The 22985-nt window shown below is 52.3% G+C and overlaps 2 protein-coding genes across 4 annotated transcripts; one reads left to right on the forward strand and one right to left on the reverse strand.

Annotated features, from left to right (window-relative positions):
• Positions 1-127: 127 nt before the first annotated feature.
• On the forward strand, positions 128-1876 carry MEA1 (male-enhanced antigen 1). 2 transcript variants are annotated; one of them, XM_039231158.1, is made up of 4 exons: positions 128-231; positions 709-989; positions 1076-1175; positions 1480-1876. In XM_039231158.1, exons 2-4 carry the CDS (start codon positions 720-722, stop codon positions 1629-1631), a joined length of 522 nt encoding a protein of 173 aa, XP_039087089.1. In that variant the 5' UTR covers positions 128-231; positions 709-719; the 3' UTR covers positions 1632-1876. The 2 variants fall into 2 exon arrangements, with proteins under 2 accessions (XP_039087089.1, XP_039087090.1); XM_039231159.1 differs by lacking the exon at positions 128-231 and adding an exon at positions 238-343.
• On the reverse strand, positions 1758-22677 carry PPP2R5D (protein phosphatase 2 regulatory subunit B'delta). Of its 2 annotated transcripts, none has more exons than XM_039231157.1 (16): positions 22511-22677; positions 17793-17870; positions 7086-7296; positions 6612-6811; positions 6414-6524; positions 6190-6282; positions 5636-5766; positions 5443-5502; positions 5231-5339; positions 4963-5016; positions 4507-4677; positions 4274-4401; positions 3524-3625; positions 3355-3427; positions 3098-3214; positions 1758-2953 (listed from the first exon to the last, which is right to left on the reverse strand). In XM_039231157.1, exons 1-16 carry the CDS (start codon positions 22535-22537, stop codon positions 2816-2818), a joined length of 1803 nt encoding a protein of 600 aa, XP_039087088.1. In that variant the 5' UTR covers positions 22538-22677; the 3' UTR covers positions 1758-2815. The 2 variants fall into 2 exon arrangements, with proteins under 2 accessions (XP_039087088.1, XP_039087087.1); XM_039231156.1 differs by having other exon boundaries at positions 7086-7308.
• Positions 22678-22985: the final 308 nt, after the last annotated feature.

The raw sequence follows: 22985 nt of genomic DNA on the forward strand, positions 1-22985 counted from the left end.
CGAGGGAGATTGTGCGCATGTGCAAGTATGTGTCAAAACCCGTGGGGGTCACTGGGTAATGTAGTCCTTTGTTGTCCGGGCAGGAGATGGCGGAGGCGGGGCACGGGGCGTATTGCTCGTCTGTCGTTCGCGTCAATCATGAGCACGGGGAGGGGCTGGAGGACCAGGCATCCCAGTACGTCCTGCCCCGCCGGAAGTGAATGTGCGGGTTCAACCGCGGGCTCTGAGCGGGTGAGGCTCGCGGAACCGCCGGCCCCGAGAATCGGTGGGGGCAGGTGGCGGACGCCGCTGCTGGGGCCATTTGAGGGGAGCCCCCTGGGGCCTGAAGGGCATTTGTCAGGCGGTACAGAGGGGAACCCTTTGGAGAGGGGAGAAGGGGGCGGGTACGCCCTGTCTAGGGGAACTCGTCTGGCGACCCGGTGTTCCCAAGTCGGAGAGCAGGGGAGGGCGGGGTCTGGGCCGAGTGTCTTTTGGGAGGTGGCATGGTCTCGGGTTGGGCTGTTAAGAATTGGCAGAGCAAGTCGGGTGGGCCTCGTTTCAAAATACAACTTGGTTTAAATGGTGGAGTGCCCAGGAGAGGGTGGGCTGCAGGAAGCTTGGGAGCGGTTAAATGATTTGCGGACGCAGATCACAAGAAACTGGGTGAGCGGCTATAGGTGGACCTAATTTCACCCGATCCCTATCCTCCTGCCCTCCCTGTTCTTGCAGCCCCTGCCCGGATGGCAGCAGTAGTTCTAGGGGGAGACACCATGGGCCCAGAGCGTATCTTCCCCAATCAGACTGAGGAACTCGGGCCGCACCAGGGCCCTACGGAAGGCACTGGGGATTGGAGCAGCGAGGAGCCTGAGGAAGAGCAGGAGGAAACGGGGGCAGGCCCAGCGGGCTACTCCTACCAACCCCTGAACCAAGATCCCGAGCAAGAGGAGGTGGAGCTGGCACCGGTGGGGGATGGAGAAGATGTAGTTGCTGATATTCAGGATCGGATCCAGGTATGGTGGAGGAGGCACTGTTCTGGCAGGTGAAGCGGGGGTCCCTGAAGTGCTGGACCTGAACTGTCTTCTCTCTGACATTTTAGGCCCTGGGGCTTCATTTGCCAGACCCGCCATTAGAGAGCGAGGATGAAGAGGAGGGAGCTACGGGATTGAGCAACCACAGCTCTATTCCCATGGACCCGGGTAAAGGGAGCATGCTTTCATTTGAAATAATGTTGGAAGAAAGGGACTGGTCAGAGCCAGTTAAGGCAAGTCCTAGAGGGACACCCTGTTCCTAAAACCACAGTTTGTGATCTAAGATTTTACAGGCTTCAGGATCCAGGTGAAAGGCTGATTATGCTAGGCTTGGGTGCTAGGTGGGCATGCCTGGAAGTAACAGGATGGATTTGGCAGCCCTGCTAACCCAGGGGTTATGGGTTAATTCCAAGAATGGGGAGTGGAGTGGGTCCCATCGTTTCCATCCCCTAACGGCTCTCTGTGATTTCAGAACATGTGGAGCTGGTGAAAAGGACGATGGCTGGAGTAAGCCTGCCTGCGCCAGGGGTTCCTGCCTGGGCTCGGGAGATATCAGATGCCCAGTGGGAAGATGTGGTGCAGAAGGCCCTCCAAGCCCGGCAGGGGTCCCCAGCCTGGAAGTGACTGCCCCGAGAGCTGCCTTATCTCCCTGCGTTCCGGGCCAGAACCAGCATAAGACTGAACACATCCCTGGTTGTAATGTCCATCTCCACCTTCCCATCTCCCTTTCCACATCACGGCAAATCAGACTTCTTCTCAGAGACCCACTTTATTCAGTTCTGTACATATGGGGACATTGGCCCAAGCCCAACCCATCTTAGCATGTATCACTCTGTGGAGAATAAAGCACCCTATGTACACAGCCAAAAGCTGCACTGCCTGTGCCCCTGGAACCTGGGTCTGGCCCTCTTCAGCCCCTTGCCCCTCCAAGGTGTCTGAAAGGGACAAGTGGGGGCCTACCCAGCATCAGCACAAAGGAAATAAATAGGTGTCGGAGGAGCAACGCTTAGGGCACTGCTCCCTGCTTCCTCCTAGCTTTGGGAACCAACAGCATGGGAAAGCAGTCAGCCCCAGGGTGGTCCCTTCCATGTCTGTGATCCCAGGGCTGCTGCTCACCAGAGAGGGGGCACAGGGTAGGGTGTTCACCCCCTTCTCTTGGTGCATCTGGGCCCTATATTCCATCGCCTAAGGTCCATAGCTTATGCTTTTCTCCTTTTGACCTCCCGTGTTGTCTTGGTCAGGCAGGGGTAAGAGAAAATACTTCAACCCCATCAGCCTGCACACTGCTGGGGCTGGGGGCTTAGTTGTGCCTGTTGGGGGTTGGCTCCCCTCCAGCTACTCACTCCAGGGGCCAACGGGGCTTGACAGAACTTTGGTGAGAATAATCTCCTGCTGCTCCCTATATGCTTCTGCAGGGGGAGGGAGAGAAGGAAAAACACCTGGAGTTCAAATGAGGATTAAGGGAAGGGAAGAGGAGCATATGTATTCCTGTGTGTATTTCTCAGAGCAGCCTCAGGTAGCTGTGGGGTTAGGAGCAGGAGGGGGACAGGCATCCCCAAGTTGTCTGGGCACTGAGGATCTCAGCGCTCTGTCTGTACTAGCCACAGGGAGGCATGAACACATTTTGGGGAGAAGAGGGACCACTCTGGGGAGGGGGGGGTCCCTGCTTCAAGTGCCGCATCCCTTCCCTAGAGTAGCTAGAGGCACTGCCTTGCCCCGAGTCAGCCAGTGGGGAGCAGAGGGTGGAGGGCTAGGGCAGCGTCCCAGGGCTGAGTGGGCTATGGCCCTGTGGTAAGACGGTGAGGGGGTCAGAGAGCCTCCTGACTGGCAGTTAGGAATTCTTCCGCCCGCTTGTGTGCCTCCAGCGCCTTGATGGTATACACATCCTGGGGCAGCTCTGACTTCCGCCGAAGCAGTACCTTCTCCTTCTTGATGTCCTTTAGCATCTACGTGTGGGTACGGAGAAGGCAAGGAATGGTAACCAATTCCCAATAAATTCTATGGCTTCCTCCCCTTATTCAATAGCTCCGCTGCTCCTTTCCCTTCCAGAGCTTTGATTTCTGCTCCCCACTCCCTCTGTGCCTTCCCACCTGCACAGCCTCTGTCTCCACTGTCCTCTTCAGAAGCTGGATGTCCTCTGCCGTGGGGGTCTCTGTCTCCATCGAGTACACAGGAGGCAGTGGTGGAGGAGCTCGGAACATGGGATACTGGGAAGGAGAGGAAGCACAGGTCGGCGGTGAGAGCCGCTTCAGAAGTCTGTGGACTTGTCTGCTTCATGTTCCTCCTCAAACCCTCCCCCAGGCCAAATCAGGCCCCTAGGTTCAGGGCAGCGGCAGGAAAAGCTCACCTGGGGATTAAGTCGGGCCAGTTCCTCGATCTTTTGCCACATCTCTTCTCTTTCCTTCATTCGGAACCGACCCCTGAGGGAGCAAAGGCAGGATGGGGGGGTGGGCTTGAGAGAGAAGCAAAGGGAACCTGGGGTGAAGATGGAAGCCTCCAGGTAGAAAGATACTCACTTCTGTTTCTCTGCCTTGTACTGTTGTGTGCAGTCATCAAACAGCTTCTGATTCATCTCCATAAAGAGTTTCAGGGCATTGTAGATCAGGCCATGGATTGTCCTGCCGCCGGGAAGAAGCATCAGGTATAGGAGGCCTTACTTACGCTAAGGGCAGTGCCAGGACCCCAATTTGCTCTCTTCCAGGAAGAGTCTCTGCCTAGAGCTTTCACAGACCCCTGCAGTGTAAATTTATCTTTCTAGCCAAATCACGTGACTCGAGATTGGCATTTCAGGTTCTTTTATAGGTCTTAGGTATGCTCGTCCATCCTTCACCTCACCCTGTGCTCCAAGAACTTCCTTCTTCCCACTACCTCTATGCTCTGGCCTCCCAGCCGCTTACTGGACAGCATCTGCACCACAGTGCACTTGCTTTTGGCTGGAGGAAAGCCTCTTTACAACAGGAGGATTCAGCACATGCTAAAAAAGATCACATCAGCTTCTCACAGCACAGAATGAAGTCTCCAAAACCGCAGACTATTTCTGACGGAGAGAAGATAGGATACAGGCCACGCTCCGCCGTACAGTATCACAGACACCTCTCACATGGCCGTCTCCTCCCTGGTCAGTTCCTCAAGGGCCTATCAGTGTGCAGTGGGCACTAGCCCCCTTGCTCAGTGGCCCTATGAGGCCACTGGCTCTTTAGTTCTCCCACCCTCTCACAGGTTCCCAAACCAGAGCCCCACCACCCAGCCCTACCCCAGCCACCTACTTGTTCCAGTGGCTCTTGGAGTTCCTGTAGAGCGCGGGGAACATGATGGGGAGGACTCGGGCAGCATTGTCACTTATCAGGCTCATGATGTACTCATTGTTCCAGTAATAGAGAGCACGCTCTGCCACCTGGTGGGGACAGGTGGGGCTCAGCAGGGGTGTGGTTCACTCTGCTGAAAACCCTCCTTGGTTTCTAGGAGACCTGGGGATGGGAGATGCTGGTCCGAGTCTCACCTGGAAATGGGGGCTGGAGACACACTTGGCAAGCTGGCGGAAGAGTGGTTCCATCACTTTGCTGAACTCTGAAGGTTCAATGACATCTAGAATCTCCTCTAGCTCGTTCAGGAACATGACCTCCTTGGGGCTGTGGGTTTTGGGCCAGAACTTAAGAAGTCCTACAATCACCTGTGAGAAGAGGAGGACATGGGATAAAATTCTCACTCAACACCTGTCTGCTTCCGCAGCAAGCCTTCCTACCCCCTCTCCCCACCCTGATGGGCACAGCTCGGGTGGCCTCCACTAACTGGCCTGAATCTGCTTCCTGGATATAGGTTTTACTTTTCCTTCAGATCAATCCATGTCACCTGTTGGGCCACATCCCTCCTGAGCACCTGCCGATGGCATTATTCGACAGGCAGGCTGGGAAGCTGAATTGACAGGAAGAGGGCTGGGGCTGGGAAGGGGAATTACCGGCTCTGTGAGACTGCTCTCCTTCTCCAGGAACTGTACCACACAGTAAGCCAGCTGCAAAAGGTTGAGGTAGACAGTAGGTGAGGTGTAGGGCCCAGGTCTCAGAGGGATCAGGGACAGAAGCAAGAGCCCAGAATGGAAGAAGACGCATAAAGAGGAATCATCCCACCCACTCCCTCTGCCACCCCCATCCCAGGTGGAACATCTTCCCCTCCCTCTCTTTTCTCTGCTGCCAGATTCAGGGATCATCAGGAGGTAGGCAGCTCACCTGAGGGTGGTAGACACTCAGGGACTTGACCTTGTGAAGGGGAAGCAGGACACGGATGAGGAACATCTTGTGCTCTTCCTTAAGGGGCAAGGCAAAGCCGTTGATGATGCTAGGAGTTACAGGAGGTTTGTTAGGACCACAGGGCCATCCGAGCTCAGTGTTCCCGTCCCTCCAACCTTCTGCAGGCACATGTGCCCCACCCCGCCGCTTACCTGCCAAGGATCTCCAAGAGCTCAGCGATCCCATTGTGATGTTCTGTCTCATAGATGAACCTGAAGGAGGAAAGAAAGGCTCTCCTGACAATCCCCAATGTTCCGCCAGCACTCTGTGGGGTCTCCCTACCTCCCTTCTTCCACCCCAACTTAGCAGGGCTTGCTCTGCTCCTAAGCTGGCTCCTGGCCTCACCTGTAGAAGATGTGGTTGATCTGCCTACGGATATAAGCCCGGAGCCCCAAAAACTTGCCGTAGATGCGATGCAAGATGGTCTTGAGGAAGTCCCGCTCTCGAGGATCCTCACTGTCAAACAGGTCCAGGAGCTGGGAGCAGGTGGGACGAAAGGTGCTGAGTGAGGCAGGAGCCAAGGAAGGTCAGGGCTGGGGTGACATAGGTTCCTAGCCAGGGGACACCCAGAGGTTCTCTGGATGGGGGGGTATGGGGACAAGTCTCTGGAGAGCAGAGTGATTCTCTTCAATAGCTTTCCCCCAGCGTGATATCCGGGTTTGGGTGTCTGCAGGCCCCATTGATGGGGAAGAGATAATGCTTATTTCCTTCAATTATGCTGGGAGCTCATTGAGAGCAGAGAGATTTGCTTATCCCTCCCACCACCACCAGTTCTTTGCACCACAGTTGAAAGCCCATATATTCAACAGATGGAGAAAGAGTTGGGACCTCACTGAGGGGCTCTGGGGCTAGAGTCCCGGGGCTGGAGGGAGAAAAGGCCAGGAGCTTCAGGGACTCACAGCAAGGACAAACTTCTGGTCGATATACTTCTTGGCTATGTTTGGCTGGAAATCAGGAGACTCGAGGAAACGTAGGAAAAACTCGTACACAAGCTGCCAGGAGCAATGCGCATCCACTTAAGGGGTATTCCCCAAGGACTGAGAGATACCCCCACCTCCAGTTGCAGGTCTCAGAGTGACCCATTCCCTGCAGCCAGGGCCAGCGCGCCCCCTCGCTGTGGTACCTGGAGATGTGGCCAGGCAGCTTCCAGGGTGGGCTCATCTTCTTCTGGGTCAAATTCAGCCCCAGTGGGGTTCGATGAAGGTGGTAGCGTCCGGAAGAGGTTCACTGAAAACTGAGGGGTAGGACCCAGGTAAGAGCTCTGTCCAGGCTTCCCCACAGCCCCCGTCCCTCCCTGCTTGCCCCTTTGCCCTGTGCCCACCATGGTGACAGCCTCGGGGTAAATAGCCTCAGTGACAACATCACGGCTGTGGGTGATGTACTCCACCATTTCGTTGAGTCCTGCCCGCTTCACCTCCTTGAATTTGAGGTCACTGAGTGGATCTGATACAAAGTCAAAGAGGACACAGCACTGGCGCAGCTTCTGGATAAAAAGCTCCTCCCGCTCCTGGGTTGGCGAATCTGTGGGGGGAGGCAACAGTCAGTCTCTCCTCCCCAGCCCTTCACTGCCACACGCTACTTCCGTTATGGGGCTTTCCCCTACCCCATCCTGCTGCCGTCCCGCTCCCCCAGCACCCCAGTCCTGGTGGATCTCCCTCCCACATTGTCTAGAACTTCCATCCCCCCAGAATTCCCCCAAAACTCCATACCACCAATGTCCAGCGACTCCTAGGCCTGGTGTGCACCAGTCCCTCCCTCTGCCCCCCCCCCCCGCCCCCCGACCTTTTCTAAGTACCTTTCAGGGCAGGAAGCTTCTGCAACTCCCGGTTCTTGCTGAGATTGAAGCGGGAGGAGCTTTGCCGTCGCTCCTTCTTGACAATCTGGGGCCCTCCAGAGTACTTGATTTTGCTGAGCTGCGTCGGGGGTGGCGTGCTGTTGCTGGGACGCTTGTTGGATGATGGGGGCTGGGGCTGCGGCTGCGGCTGCGGCTGCGGCTGGGGCTGGGGCTGGGGCTGGGCCTGGTCAAACAAGTGATTCGTTGAAGTCCGCTCCCCAAGGTACAGCTCCCAGCCTGGGCCGCGGCCCATCCCGCAGTCCGTCCATGCCTGCCCCGGCCTGGGCAGCCAAGCAGCTGTCTCCTACCCTGGAGCAGCTGTGGTCAGGGTCAGAGATAACTAAGGTTTATTCTCCCCGGAAGGGAGTGGTTAAGAAGCCCTCTCTCTCTGCCTCTTCCCTGGTTGTGCTCTCTTTCTCTGAAGTAAATAAATTAACATTAAAAAAAGACTCTTATTTGGAAGTATAGAAGTCAATTTCCAAGGAAAGGTGAGTTGAAAGCAGTCACCACAAAGCAACAGAATAGGGGCCTAGGCAGGGGCAGCTCCTTTCATTACAAGGCCGAGGGTACTTAGTATCTGACTTTCTGAACAATGTACATGTTGTCATATTGATGAACTTTAAAATAAAACAAAGCTTAAAACCTTGTAATGACAGAAAATTGCTTCCTATGCGAAGTTAAATAAGGATAATGGAAAACTGCACATGCAAAATGAGCTCACCCACATTACAACACGTGCACAGAACCCAAAGCCCAGTGAAGGGAAGGAAAAAAACAAGAGCAAGTCCACCACTGTTCTTATGACTGTCTCCCGCGGTAGCAGAATGACAGATGACCTTCTCTACTTTTCTCAATCTTCTACAAGCTGACGCTTTTATATAACAGGAGGAATAACAGCTAATTTTTTAAAGCTCTCTCTTTCCTCCATCCCAGACACAGGTGTCGGAGCCCCATGAAGGTCACTGTCAGAAGCCTACACACAGGTGTTTGCAAGGCGCTCCGCCCACAGGTACTGTCAGGTAACCACCTGCTGGGAGAGGGAGAAGGTGGGCCACAGGATGACCCTTGCCCCCAGAGACTGCAGCAGAACCAGAGGACTGAGGCCATGTCTAGCTGGGCACCTGCAGAAGCTGACCTTCTGTCCTCATACCTGCCATCCCCACTGCCACTCCAGCCTCCTTCCCAAACACTTCTTACCACAAGATTGGGGCGGGGCGGGGGGAGAGTCCCGGGGTGGCTCAGTTGGTTAAGCGGCTGACTTCAGCTCAGGTCATGATCTCACACTTCGTGAGTTCGAGCCCCACATAGGGCTCTGTGCTGACAGTACAGAGCCTGCTCGAGATTCTCTCTCTCCCTTTCTCTCTGCTCCTCCCCAGCTTGTGCTCTCTCTCGCTCTCAAAATAATTAAAAAAAAAAAAAAAGGAGAATGTGAAATCATCTGGGATGGAGGAAGGGAGGAAGACAGAAATGTTATATTCTGTAGGCTCTGAATTTTTTATAGAAACAATTATGTCAAGCTTGTGACCTAGCTGGGGGGCCAGAGGACAGGAGAGACACACTGGATCCAGCCTGGGGCTGGCCTGTGGGCCCAGTGTAGCTCATTACCGTTTCGGCCGTCTGGCCCTCCCCTCCACCTGAAATGATCACTCCAGACACTAATCTGTCTAAGGGGGCACAAGGAAATGGGGCAAGATCAGCCACCACACACCTCGCCTGCCCTGAACAGCACTGAGCCAGCATGACTCTGGTTAGACCGGGGTGCCTGGGGTCTCTCTTCCCACACATGACAGATGGATCACACCTTGGTGAGGGACAGGAGACGGAGGCAGAAAGGTGGGGGAACCAGACCCATCCCTGCTCTGTGCCTTCATTTCCCTGTTGTCTGAACAACCAAATCCTTATCTGTGGAGCTTAGTGGCCATGAGTGCAGACTCACACCAGACTGCCTGTGTTGGATTCCTGCTCTGCCATTTCTTAGCCAAGTAACCTCCAGAAAGTCATACAGTCTGTCTGCCTCCATTGCCTCACCTGTAAAGTGGGGATGACAATAGTACCTACCTCATAAGGTTGTAACAACGGTTTAGGTGAACATTACATAGCTCACAGAAGTGCTTTATAAGAAGTAGCTTCTACTACTATCATTATTATTTCCCATCCCTGAATTTTAGAAATGCTACCAGGAAATTCCCGAAATTAACACACCTCAAGTGTTCCTATGGGTCCATTATTTTCCTTGGTCTAAAACGGGGGAACCCAAGAAAGATCCAGTTTAAGTCCCACCCTCTTCCTTATCTGTTTCACTGGCTCTGTGATCATCCCCAGTGATGCCTCTTGGCTTGGTGTGTTCACATGTCCAACTGGACCTTGGTTCGTACCCTTCCGGGTCCCCTCAGCACTGGCACCTAACAGGCATTCAATGAAGATTTGGTTGGTTGATTGACAGGGAGCCAAGCCGGGAACCATCAGAACAGAGCACTGTATGGTATCAGGAGCAGGGCAGGAGGGAGGAACATTAGTGATACCAGGACAAGGGGCTCAGTGGCAGCTAAGGAACAAAACTCTGAGGAAGAGCACATCCCTCTCCATCTTCCCAGATAAGAAAGATACCCTGCACCTCCACAAACCTCACACTGAGGGGATCTCCAGGGAAAGGAGGCATTCACCCAGAGAAGCAAGGCCTCAATTTTCTCTGCTAACAGAGAAATGGACAAATCTTTGGTCTCCCAACTATTCTCCAAGTAGAGTTAAGAGAACAGGTCTCATGGCTAAAAATCGAAGTTTAAAAACCAACAGGGGGCGCCTGGGTGGCTGAGTCAGTTGAGCATCCAACTCTTGATTTCAGCTTCGGTCATGATCTCAGGGTCCTAGGATCGAGCCCTATGTCAAGGGCTGGTATTGGGTGTGGAGCCTGCTTGAGATTCTCTCTCATCCTCTCCTTCTACCCCTCCCCTGCTTGCACTCTCTCTAAAAATTTTTTTTAATTTTTTTTATATATTTTTATTTATTTCTAGGAGAGAGAGAGAGACAGCATGAGCAGGGGAGGGTCAGAGAGAGAGGGAGATACAGACTCTGAAACAGGCTCCAGGCTCTGAGCTGGCAGTCAGCACAGAGCCCGATGCGGGGCTCGAACCCACGAACCGCGAGATCATGGCCTAAGCGAAAGTCGGCCGCTTAACCGACTAAGCCACCCAGGCGCCCCTAAAAAATTTTTAAAAATAAAATAAAATAGGGGCACCTGGGTGGCTCAGTCAGTTAAGCGGCCAACTTTGGCTCAGGTCATGATCTTGCGGTCCGTGGTTTCAAGCCCCGTGTCGGGCTCTGTGCTGACAGCTCAGAGCCTGGAGCCTGTTTCAGATTCTGTGTCTCCCCCTCTCTCTGCCCCTCCCTAGCTCGTGCTCTGTCTCTCTCTGTCTCAAAAATAAATAGGGGTGTCTGGGTGGATTAGTCGGTTAAGCGTCCGACTTCCGCTCAGGTCATGATCTCACAGTTCGTGGGTTTGAGTCCCGTGTTGGGCTCTGTGCTGACAGCTAGCTCAGAGCCTGGAGCCTGCTTCGGATTCTGTGTCTCCCTTTCTCTCTCTGACCCTCCCGTGCTCACGTTGTCTCTCTCTCTCTCTCTCTCTCTCTTAGAAAGAAATAAAACGTTAAAAAAATTTCTTTAAATAAACGTTAAAAAAATTTTTTTAATAAAATAAAAATAAAAACCACTAGGTTGATGCCTAAAGTCCCTCCCTCCTCCATTAGGAATGTATCATTGAAGGCAGGGGTGGCTGGGGAGCTGCTGAGCTTAGCTTGTCCCACCTCACCGGGCCACCCTGGTTTTATAAGGACCATTGGCTCCCAGGCCCCACACACAAGAAGCATCTGAGACACAGCTGGTCCAGCCAGCAAAGTGCCTGACTGCCGAGCCTCACTGAGGTGTCCCCTGGTCTATTCTCTCTTTAATAGGTAATGAACGTGCTTATCAGCACAGAGGTACGGGGCTATGCCAGTGACGCACTTCACGTTCAACTCTTTCGCCTAAAAACTTCACTTTTTTTTAGCTTTTTTTTTTTTTTTTTTTAAAGATTTCATCTTTTAGTGGGGCGCCTGGGTGGCTCAGTCGGTTAAATGTCCAGCTTTGGCTCAGGTCATGATCTCACAGTTTGTGGGTTTGAGCCCCACATCGGGCTCTGTGCTGACAGCTAGCTCAGAGCCTGGAGCCTGCTTCAGATTCTCTGTCTCCCTCTCTCTCTGATCCTCCTCTGCTCATACTGTCTCTCTCTCTCTCTCACAAATAACTAAAAAACATAAAAATAAATTTAAAAAAATTTTTTTAATTAAAAGATTTTATCTTTTAGTCATCTCTACACCCAACTTTGGGCTCGAACTTATAAACCCGAGATCAAAGGTCACATGTTCCCCTGACTGAGCCAGCTAGGCGCCCAGGAAAAGGTTCAGCTTTTAACTTTTCTACAGACCTGGGCTAGAGGGGGGAAGTAGGTGAGCCCCCTGGGGAACCTTCTACAACCATCACCACCACTGGTGAACACTGACCAAAGGCAACCCAGCTAACCTGGCCATTTCCTCTGCCTGAAGTGCCTTCTCCTCCCACCTCCAAGAAGCCCTCCTAGATTCGGGCCTCCAGCAATCAAGTGGTACTTGGAATTTATGCACCACTTTCGCACTCAAGAGACCGCAACTAAACTTGCCCACTCTGAACCAACCCTAGTCCAACCTGATCCTAATACAATCCCCATTAATAATCAAGCCCAAATATTTAAACCTAAAGTAAGAGACAGAAATATAAATTAAGGGGGCAACTGAGAGGTTCAATTGGGCATCCAAGTCTTGATTTTGGCTCAGGTCACTATCTCATGGTTCATGGGATCGAGCCCTGCACTATTATCCTGGAGCCTGCTTGGAATTCTGTCTCTCTGCCTCTCCCCCTACTCACACCAGCTCTCTCTCAAAATAAACATATTTTTAAAAATTAAGTTAAATTCAAAAAAAGAAATCTAAATTAAGTACTATAGAAAGGATTGTAAAGGGGCGCCTGGATAGTTCAGTTGGTAGAGCATGAGGCTCTTGATCTCGGGGTAGTGAGTTGAAGTCCTATGTTGAGCATAGAGCTTACTTTAAAAAAAAAAAAAAAAAAAGATGTACTAGGGCAACTGGATGACTGCCAGTTAAGCGTCCAACTCTTGGTTTCAGCACGGGTCATGATCTCACATTCGCGGGTTCGAGCCCCATGTCAGGCTCTGCACTGGCAGAGTGGAGCCTGCCTGGGATTCTCTCTCTCCCTTCCTGCCCCTCCCCTGCTCACATGTGCACTCTCTCTCCCTTTCTATTTTTTTTTTTTAACATTTATTCATTTTTGAGAGACACAGAGAGACAGAGCATGAGCAGATGAGGGGCCAAGAGAGAGGGAGACATAGAATCCAAAGCAGGCTCCAGGCTCTGTCAGCACAGAGCCCGATGCGGGGCTCGAACCCTCGGACCACGAGATCATGACCTGGGCCGAAGTCGGACGCTCAACTGACTGAGCCACCCACGCGCCCCTCTCTCTCCCTTTCTAAATAAATAAACTGGTTTTTTTTGTGATTTTTAAAAAGTATTGTCAGAAAAAGATGAAAGGTGGGGCGCCTGGGTGGCTTAGTCGGTTGAGCGTCCGACTTTCGCTTAGGTCATGATCTCGCGGTTCGTGGGTTCGAGCCCCGCGTCGGGCTCTGTGCTGACTGCCAGCTCAAAGCCTGAAGCCTGTTTCAGTCTGTGACTCCCTCTCTCTCTGACCCTCCCCTGCTCACGCTGTCTTTCTCTCTCCTAGATATAAATAAAAAACATTAAAAAAAAAATTAAAAAGAAAAAGATGAAAGGTAAAACTAATAGTGAAAAACTCAAAGATCGACGTCACAGCTTTTGCATAATCAATTAACTAGCCAAATAAAGATCATTTTAGTTTAAAAGCCCAGAAATCACAGAGGCATTCTCTCCTGGCCTGACACCTAGGGCTTCATCTAGCTGTGTTAAATTATTTCCTTCCTTCATTTAGTCAATAACCATCATGCCAAGCCTTAGAGATTAAAGGGTGGCCCCTGCCCTCAAAGAACTCACAGTCCAGTGGGTGAGACCAACACGCCGGCAGCTCTTGGTACCAGGGAAATGAAAAACACAGAGAACCACCAAGGATATGGGGACACAAATTCTGTCTGATGAATGAGTGAAGCTGTTCCCGAAGAGGTGACTCTTGATTTGGCTCTCAAAGGACAAACAAACATGAGCTCAGCGGACAAAGGAACAAAGCAGAAAAAGAAAGTAGTCCACACAATGGAATCTCATCAATAAGGGCCCAGAGTCATAAAAAGGCTTGTATCAGGAGATGAGAAGTCCAGAGGTGAGAAACCAGGATGAGGGCTAGAAAAACGAGGCGGGGCCAGCTCAGAGGGGTCCAGAGTGTGAACTTGAATTTTAACTTAAAAGCAATGAGATGCCAACAGAGCTTTTTTTTAAAAAAAAAAACAAAAGAAAAAAACACCTTTTATTTATTTTTGAGAGAGACCGAGAGTGAGCGACGAGGGGCAGAGAGAGAGAGGGAGACGCAGAATCTGAAGCGGGCACCATGCTCCGAGCCGTCAGCACAGAGCCCAATGCGGGGCTCAAACTCACAAACCGCAAGATCATGACCTGAGCCGAAGTCAGACGCTTAATGGACTGAGCCACCCAGGCACCCCAACCAACAGAACTTTTTAAGTAGACGGCTGATAAGACAAAAAAATATTTTTAGGGTAACAATTTTGGCTACTGGGAACACAGGCTGACGTGGAGGAAACTGAGATAATTTCTTCCTCCCTCTGTCCCTGCTCCCAGAACTCAGGACAGGGCCCAGCACACAGCAGAGTCCAGGGAGTGAACTGCTGTCTCCAGTGACAGGCCAGGAAAGACCTTTGCCTGCAGCGAGAGGTCAACAGTGAGTCTGATCTAAGCTCTCAAGGCTCCTTTCCGTTCTAAGACTCTTGCAGAATCTTAGAGCCAGGGTATGACGTCGGTTAAGAACACAGGAGGGGCGCCTGGATGGCTCAGTCGGTTAAGCATCCAACTCTTGATCTCAGCTCAGGTCTTGATGTCAGGATTGTGAGTTCAAGGCCACATTGGGCTCTATGCTGGGTGTGAAGTCTACTTTAAAAATAAATGAATAAAATCTAAAAACACACACACAAAACCAAAACCAAAACACACAGAATCAGCTCGTGCGCAACAGCACACTGGGTTGAATTCCAGCTCTGCTGTTTACTAGCTGAGTAAGAACTATTTAACGTCACTAAGCCACTAAGCCTCAGTTTCATCTGTAAAATGGGGATGATGACTGATAACAGAATGACCTCAGGGGAGTGTTGTCAAGATTAAATGAGATTAAAAGATTAAATGCAAGCAAAGATCTTAAGACAGTACCTGGGAAGCTGAACAGTGTCAATCCAACATCTTGTGAACATGACCCAATTTGGAAACAGGGTCTTTGAAGCCATAAACAAGTTAGGGTAGGCCCTAAATCCAATGTGCCTAGTGTCTTCATAAGAAGAAAATGCGGACGTGGAGTCCCTGGGTGTCTCTGTTGGTTAAGTGTCTGACTCCAGCTCAGGTCATGATCTCATGGCTCACGAGATCAAGCCTCGCGTCTAGCTCTTGTGCTGACAGCTCAGAGTCTGGAGCCTGCTTCGGATTCTGTGTCCCTCTCTCACTCTGCCCCTCCCCCACTCATGCTCTATTTCTCTCTCTCTCTCTCAAAAATAAATTTTAAAAAAAGATGAAGAAAATGTAGACACAGAGACGTACTGGGGAGAACCCCATGTGAAAGAGGAGGAGACAGGAGGGATCCATCCATAAGCCAAGGAACACCAAGGACACCATAATCCAGGGAGAGGCACGGAAGAGATTCTTCCCTAGAACCACAGAGGAACATGGGCTATGGACACCTCGATTTCAGATTTCTGGCCTCCAGGACCATGAGAGAATAAATCTGTTATTTTTGTTACTTGAAGCCACCTAGATTGTGCCCATTTGTTATGGCTGCCCTAGGAACCTAACACACAAGTAACTGCTCAATAAAGTAAATGGTGGCTGCTGTCATTTTTCAAACCAATTGGAAATGCTCTGGCAAATGCATGACACAGGGCAAATTTGGCTAGAAGAGCCCAAATTCTGGACTAGAAAAAAAGCAAGGGAAGGACTGTGCCAAATAGCTTTTGATCACCTGAGCCTCATAGCCTGGCCCCCAACTTTTCCACCTTTCCTCTGCCTGGGGCCACATGGGTTCATGTCTGGAAAATCATGCAGAATTCCTGCGTCCGCCTCATACAGGTGAGCAACATTTCACAAAACAGAGCCCAAGGTGAACTCAACACTTTCCTTTTTCAAATAGATGTGTCAAGAAAGACAGTGGAGAAATCCTAGCAGTTAGTCTCTGCCTGTTTCTTAACTTGTTTGAGCTTTCATTTTCCTGTCTAGGAAAGGAGAGGGTTAGACTCTAAGGTTACTTCCAACGCTTATTTGAAGTTGATTCGTTTACTTATTCATTCATGAATGCGTTCATATACTGGCACCTGTAATGTGTCAAGCCCTTCGGCGTCAAAGGGAAGCCTCACGGAGCTCATGTGCTAACAACACAAAAGTTAAAACAGATAAACAATGAATTCACACCAAATTGTTTAATTACAGCTGTGGTTAAATGCTGCTGGGTGTGTGTGTGTGTGTGGAGGTACTGGATGCTTGAAGAGCAAGTGGCAGGAGTCCTGACCACATCCTGGTGGGGAGAGAGGGGGAGGCGGTCAAGGAAGGCAGTTTTTAGGACAAGACATCCAATCTATCTAATGACTGAACATGTAGGAGTTAGTCAGGCAAAAGATGAGAACAGCCCCCTAACTATTCCTTTCTGTCCCTTTAAATCCTGTTTCTAAGTCTCTCTTGCTGCTTTGAATGTCAGTTGCCAGCTCCCAGGCACCTTCCCTGTGGGTCCCACAGATGTCACCATTCCTAAAGGGGAGCCTGAGCCCAGAGGGAGTGTTTCCCAGGAGCGCTGACTGATGAGTTATTAAGAACCAAGTGCATAAGGAGCACCTGGCCGGCTCAGTTGGCGAAGCATGTGACTCCTGATCTCAGAGTTGTGAGTTCGAGCCCCACACTGGGCATAGAGATTACTTACAAAAATAAAAAATAAAAATAAAATACCTCCCCCCACAAAAAAAAGAACAAAATACATGAGCGTATAGATGTGGGGAAGAAACAAGGGGCCAGCTCCAATATACCCAGCCCCCTCCCTCAGAGTCCAGAGTCTGGTGGAAAGAAACCCATATGGGAAAAATAGTTACAACAAAAAGTGATAAGGTCTATCCTGGACACATGTTCAGATTTCTGTTTAAGGGCAGAGGTAGGAGAAGTTCATTTTCTGTGGTCCTCAACTCCCATGTCTATAAAATGGGGAATACCTGCCCTGCTTCCTGTGATTACTCAAGTGAGCCCTAAAACCAAGGTCAGGGGTGTGGAAAGTGCTTGGATCTCTTTACCTAAAACCAAGGTCAGGGGTGTGGAAAGTGCTTGGATCTCTTCAGAGGTGATAGGGACCAGAAGTACCTCAAAAAGTCTAAATCCAGGGTCAACCCCAACACTTGTTAATCAATCTCTTCTTCCCCCCAAATCCACAAGCCCTGCCCATAATTAGAGAGATGGTTCCTGTTGTCCTCCAAGCCTCTAAACAGTTTAGAACAGGAGAGAAGAAGCAGAGGGGGCACCCGGGGGGCTGTTGGTTAAGCGTCTGACTCTTGATTTTGGCTCAGGTCATGATCTCATGGTTCATGAGACTGAGCCCTGTGTCAGGCTCTGCAGTGACTGTATGGAGCCAGCTTGGGGTTCTCTCTCTCCCTCGCTCTCTGCCCCTCCCCCACTCGCTCATACTCACACGCTCACGCTCTCCCCCTCTCAAAACAAACAAACAAACAAAAAAGGCAGAGAAACCAAGGATGCCCAGTTTCTGAGTAGCATGGGTACTTGCTCAACATGTTCACAGGACTGGCCACCATCTTGAACATCGCACTGAGCACACTTCCAAACGCTCCTGGACATAATCTGGACTTAAGTCTCTCCACCCTCCAGTGCTCTCTGTGCTTGCCATTTATTGCTTTACAGCCCTTCCAAGCTGTGCTGACCTCTGCTCATCACTGTCCTTTAGGAGGTTCCCATTCGATCAGAACCAAGGGCAGTGGGCCCAGTCCCGGCCGGCTCAGGGACACCAGCCACTCCCCACCCCCGCCCCACCCCAAGCCATGCCAAAGCCACTCATTCCTCACTAAGCACCCGTGTACTTTTTCCCTTCTCCCCAGCACCTGCTACCCCTACCTTTTTGTCCTAAGGAGAAAGCAATTCTTATCATTCAAGGTTGGCAGACAGAGTAATGACTTTCACAGGAATTGCTGAGGAGTCTGAAGGACTGCAGAGCATATTTGCTCTACACCAGCTGAAGGGGCAGGCTCCCTGAGGGCAGTTACGTGGCTGGGCTGTCCAAGCCCCTCCCAGGCTGTGGAAGGCCCCTTCCCTTCTGCCTGGATCACTTCTGGCCCCCTGGGATCCCTCGCCCCACTAGCCCTCGAGCAGTTTGAGCTCATGCCTGCACCGTAACTAGAGCTGGGCCCACTTTCATTACCTCCTCAGTGCTCTCGCCTCCACCATCCTTGCCCGAGCTGCTCGGCTTGGCTGTGCCTTTGGCAAGCTTGGGGGTCTCCTGAAGGGGGAAGAGAGACGTAGTTAGCAGATGCCAAGGAAAGGGAGAGGCCTCATCTGGACCGTTTAGGTCTATGTTGTAATTACCCTCTGTCCAACAGAAGCAATCAATCAGAACCACTGAACATCCACCCTGTACCTAGCCCAGGGGAGGATGACTTGGGGCACACAAAGGGAGAGTCAGTCCCTCCTAAGAGTTTGGAATGTGGTGAGGAAGACATCACTAAGACACAATAATTAAGCATGATAATAATGACTGTCCCCTCACATGGCTGCTGCATGAGTGAGGGCGTGGGAGCGCCTCCGTCAAGGAAGAACCAGGGAGTGGAGCTTTAAGGGGAAGCACCACAGAACAAGCTACTGAGCCTGGCTTCTGGCTAGAGCGGGCGGGGGGGGGGTTGCCTAAGGCTCTCATACTAGGGGGCAGGGAATCACCCCTCTCACTCAAGGCCATCTGCAAAGACCTGGAGGCCTTTCTTTGGAAATTACAAAAAACATCCAGACTCGAGGGTGCTGCTGGCACAATCAAGTATAGGAACTATCCCTAAGAGTGCCTTGGTGGACAAGCACGGGGATGGGGGTAAGACCCTGAATGCTACAAGAATGAGTGCTAGTCCGAAGTCTCCCTTGGGAACCGAGCTGCTGGCTCAGAGCCCTGGCCTGCCTGGCGTCTCTTCCTATGCCTCGGGCCAAAAAGCAACTGCACAGGGACAGAATGGGGAAAATGTGAAAAAGACTTGGGGATTTAGGTCTCATTCAAGCTCAACACAAGTCCCTGTGCCAGGGCGGCCCCAGCACCCTGGGACCTTCCATCCAGTTAGCAGACAGGGTGCAGAGCGCTTGGCATGGGGTGGAGGGATGGAAGTGCCCCTGTCCTTGGCACCTGACGGGGCTATTCAGGAGGATCTGGTTTGGTCGTGAGCATCGGACTTTGGGAGGGACAAAGACAAATCCTAGGTTCTCTTCTGGCGAAATGCAACCCATATTGGGAGTGGATTCAAAAGCCTGTCCTGAGAGCAACAGCTGCAAGGTTGGGATGGCTAACAATGGAAGGGAGGAGTCCCGGCAGTAGGTGAGCAAGAGGGGTTTTAGGAATAAATGAAGAGCTGTCATGTGTACTAAAGATGCAACTTGTTCCGCGTGGATCCAGAGGCCCAAGAGTCACAAGCTGAAGTGGCAGGAAGACAGGCTAAGGCTCCAGATGAGGAAGGATTTTCTCCTGGAACAGCTGGGCAGAAACCAGCTGCCTGCAAGCTCCCCAGTCCTGGGAGCATTCAAGCAAAGGGGGATTTGTGACTCTTCTCTCGCCGGGGCAGAAGGGGTTTGAGTCCCAAATGAAGACTGTCGGAGGACCTTGGAAGTCACTTCCAGCTCCGAGATTCTGACACTCGATGGTAACTGAGCCCCTTCAGTGACAAGCCTTAAGTCACAGTGACTATGGGGGCACAAGATTTCTGGGAGAACAGAGCTCTGTGTGGGCTGGAGGAGGGGGCAGGGAGGATGAGAGCCCTTCCTTCCCAGGTGGGGAGCAGCTCCAGGTGTCAGCCAGTGGGAAGGCGCTCCTTCTTTGGGCTGAGCGCTCTCCCACCTGCCCAGTGACCAGGCTGGCAGGCATACAGACCCCTTGCCAGGGGCCAGGGAGCGTGGCGTGTAGAGGAAAAGGATGAGGGGCGCAGGCAGGAGTCACGGAGGTGACTGCACATACCTCGGACATGGGCCTCGTGGGCAAAGCTGACCCACCTTTATACCCGTCGCACCTCTCTACTTGACCGCAAGTCCTTCTCCTTCTCCACCAGCCCTTCAGCACTTGAGCATACCTACCAGCGAGAGTGTGCCGAGAGACATCGCAGCTGCCTGGGTGTGTGGGCGTGTGTGGGGGCATGGGGAAACCACACCCACCGCCCTGGCTCCCAAGGAACAGGTCAAGTGCACACAGTGCAGTGCAGCACAGCCTAGCCGTTAAGTGCCGCCTGGCACCGGGGGTCTGGAGCCCACACTGTGTTTGGGGCCCAACTCTTCCTAGCTCTGTAATAGCAGGCAGGTTAACTAGCCTCTCTGAGCCTCTGTCCTCCTCTTTTAAGTGACAACAATCACATGACCTAATTCCTTTAGCACAGTGTCCAGCAATCGCAATGTTAGCCCGTGTTATTACTATTATTAAAAACAAGAAGAAAGTGGAAAGGAGCAGGGTCGTGCCACCTGGGAAACTAAAAGAGATTCAGTCCCAGATCAGAACATGAGGGAAGAGGAGGAAAGCAAATCCCCCGGGGGACTGACTCAGCATCCATCTATTGAGGGCCTACTGGGTGCAAGGAAGAGGCCAAACCAAAATGGAGCTTAGTTATTGTCTCAAGGGGGAAGAAAAGATTTGTCCACAATTAATTCCAGTCCAAGGGAGCAAAAAAGGACCATAAGTGACCTATCAAGTGTTCTGCAAATCCCACGGATGGGGGAGAGCTCGCTGGTAAGTGAGGGTTCAGGAAAGGCTTCAGGGAGAAGGCTGTAAAGGCCAAGGTCACACAGAAGGATGGCCAAGACTGGGCAGCAGAGATGAAGGAGAAAGGGGAGAGGTGAAGGATATGCAGTAAAGATCCTCCTCTCTGCCCCCACCCCATCCAGGCAAAGCTCAGTCACACCGTCACCTCCCTCTCCCTCAGGGCTTGTTAACCATTGAAGGGTGCCAAATGCAACTGGAAATCAAAAGCAGAAAGTTAAACCTTCAAGGCAATCAGAGATGCCTCGCTCTGTGCAACCCAATTCTTCCAATACTGTTTCCCAGCCAAATACTACGGTCAAATATCTCCGGTCCTGGCAAGCCTAAGAATTTTTCTTCTCAATCACCCAGTAGAGGAAGGCTTACCTGTAGATGGGACCATGTCTGTTCTATCAGACTAAAAACAACAGATGGGTGGGGACTTTACCGGCTTCCCCTAAATTTCATGCCCCTCTGCACTCCTGAAGGAGCCCCTTAGCCTCTGGTGTGGCTGAATTGTGTGTGCATCCTTCACAGCTACGCTGCCCCAACCACATCAGCAGACCCACTCCCCAAGGACACAGGGCCTGGGTGGGGAACACCAACCTGCCAGCCCAGGACCCCAGGAGGTTCAGTGCCTCGTACACTATCAGCAACTCTACACTCAGAACCTCTGGCTCTGTGAAGTTATGGAGACGACCCAGAATCAGAACTACTTGGGAAATCTCCAAAAGCCCCAGGACAAAGAGTTGAAATGATAAGGTCAGAGATGCCAGCCCAGCAACCGGCCAATCGGAGGGCAAATGAAAGCAAGACACCTCTGGGGTCATAAAGTGGCTGAGCGGAGCACCAGGCCAGAGCCAGTCGCCACCACGAGGGGCCAGCCCCAGGAAAGGAGAAGCTGGGGGAGGCTGGAGCTGGTATCCTAGCATCCTCCGTGTGAGTCTGTACCTCAAAGGAGCCACACCTCTGAGTCAGACCTCAGCAACAGCAGGAAATAGAAGGTAGAGAAAGGCAGGGATGAAGAACAGGGGCAAGAAGGCAATATGGAAGTAGAAGAGGAAGGTGAAAGAAGGCAACATCAAGAAATGGCCTGTATCGGGACACCATGACAAAGTCAAGGGTGCCCAGGGGTTGGCTCGCCTTTGGGGTAAGAAGGAAAATTCAGCTGATAGTAAGGGCAAATTCATAATTTGAGGATAAGTGTAGCCCGGGAAAGGCAGCACTGGTGCAAAAGTGGAAAAATGCAAAGGTTATCCTAAGATTAGGAAAAGGAGAGGACCTTGCTCAGATTAGGAGAGGTAACTGATTTAGGATGAACCTGCAAGTCGGTCGATGCCTGTTAGGGGGGCTTTGGTACAAAGGAGGCCTTTAAGTCAAGAGACCTGATATTGCAGCTGGGCCTCGAAGCAGACTGTGTGACCTTGGCCAAGTCCCTTCCCTTCTCGGGGCCTCAGTCTCCTCATCTGTATCACCAAGGATTGTGCTGAATGCGCTCAGAGGTCCCTTCCAACACTGACGTTCTGAGGTTCCATCAGCAGAAAGAAGGGCTCGGTCCTGGCTTACAAGTTTGTGTGTGAAGGAAGAACTAGAGGGAGGGGCCTAGGCCAGATTTGGTGGAGAAGAGAGAAAGCAGAGCAGTTCTAGGTCAAGGTGCTTGGCGGGGAGGGAGAAGGGGCTGTAGGGGACGGTGGAGAAGGCCGGCCCAGGCCCGGCGCGTAAAAAGAGAAGGGAAGGGGCTGCGCGCAATGGGGGGCGGGGGGAGGTGGGCTGGAAGGAGGTGCTGTCTCAGATGAGGGGCTGTCCCAAACGGGTAACCGGGTGGGGAGTGGGGAGAGTGGGGTGGAGGCGGGAGGAAAAAGCAGGGGAGTGACCTGGGAATGGAGCAGATCTGGAGGGAGGTGGTTACCCTGGGCCGGGGATAGGTGAAGGGAGGAAAGGAGGGAGGTGTACGCGGGGGACTCTATCCCAGGCAAGGTGAGGGAGCTTTTCCAGCTGCAGCACAGGCTGGGGGTGCGGCTAGCGGCGGGGGCGGAGGGCTGGCCCCGGGAGTCCTGCGGGGGCCGGACGGGAGGGTCAGTCTGGGGCTGTCCCGGGCCTGGCTCGGCCTCTCCCAGTGCTCCGCGCAGGCCCCAAGGCGGAGGCGCGAGGAAAAGGGCCACGCTCACCTTCTCCTTCTTCAGTTTATAGGGCATCTCGGCCCGTCCGGACCCAGCCCGGCTCCTGCGGCCCCGCTCCGGCTCCGGCTTTGCTCGGCCGCACTCGGCCCGCTCGGCGTCTCTTCGCCACCGCCTGCGCGCTGCGCCCGGGTCGAGCGGTGTCTGCGCCTCCAATTGGCCCGAACTCTTACAAACCTGCCTGACAACCAGGCGCCGCCTCCTTGGATTGGTTATTGGAGCCAAGCTGCTTCCTTTTTTTCTCATTGGAAAGGAAGAGTACAAACCGCCAGGGTTCGTCTCCCAGAATTGGCTGAGTGGGAGATCCCGCCCTAAAGTGGGTCGAGCTTAACGAAGGAGGCGGGGAGAAGGGGAAGCCCTAGCTTAGCACCGAGTGCCGCACTCCGGCGTCTGGTGTGCGTCGGCCTCTGCCATTCTTCGCAGCCTGTTCCCTTCTAAAGTGGCTCTCACTCTTTCCCGGCTCTGC

The sequence above is a fragment of the Hyaena hyaena genome, unplaced genomic scaffold, assembly GCF_003009895.1.
Source record: "Hyaena hyaena isolate Hyena2069 unplaced genomic scaffold, ASM300989v1 scaffold_55, whole genome shotgun sequence".
In the NCBI taxonomy this organism is placed as follows: Eukaryota; Metazoa; Chordata; class Mammalia; order Carnivora; family Hyaenidae; genus Hyaena; species Hyaena hyaena.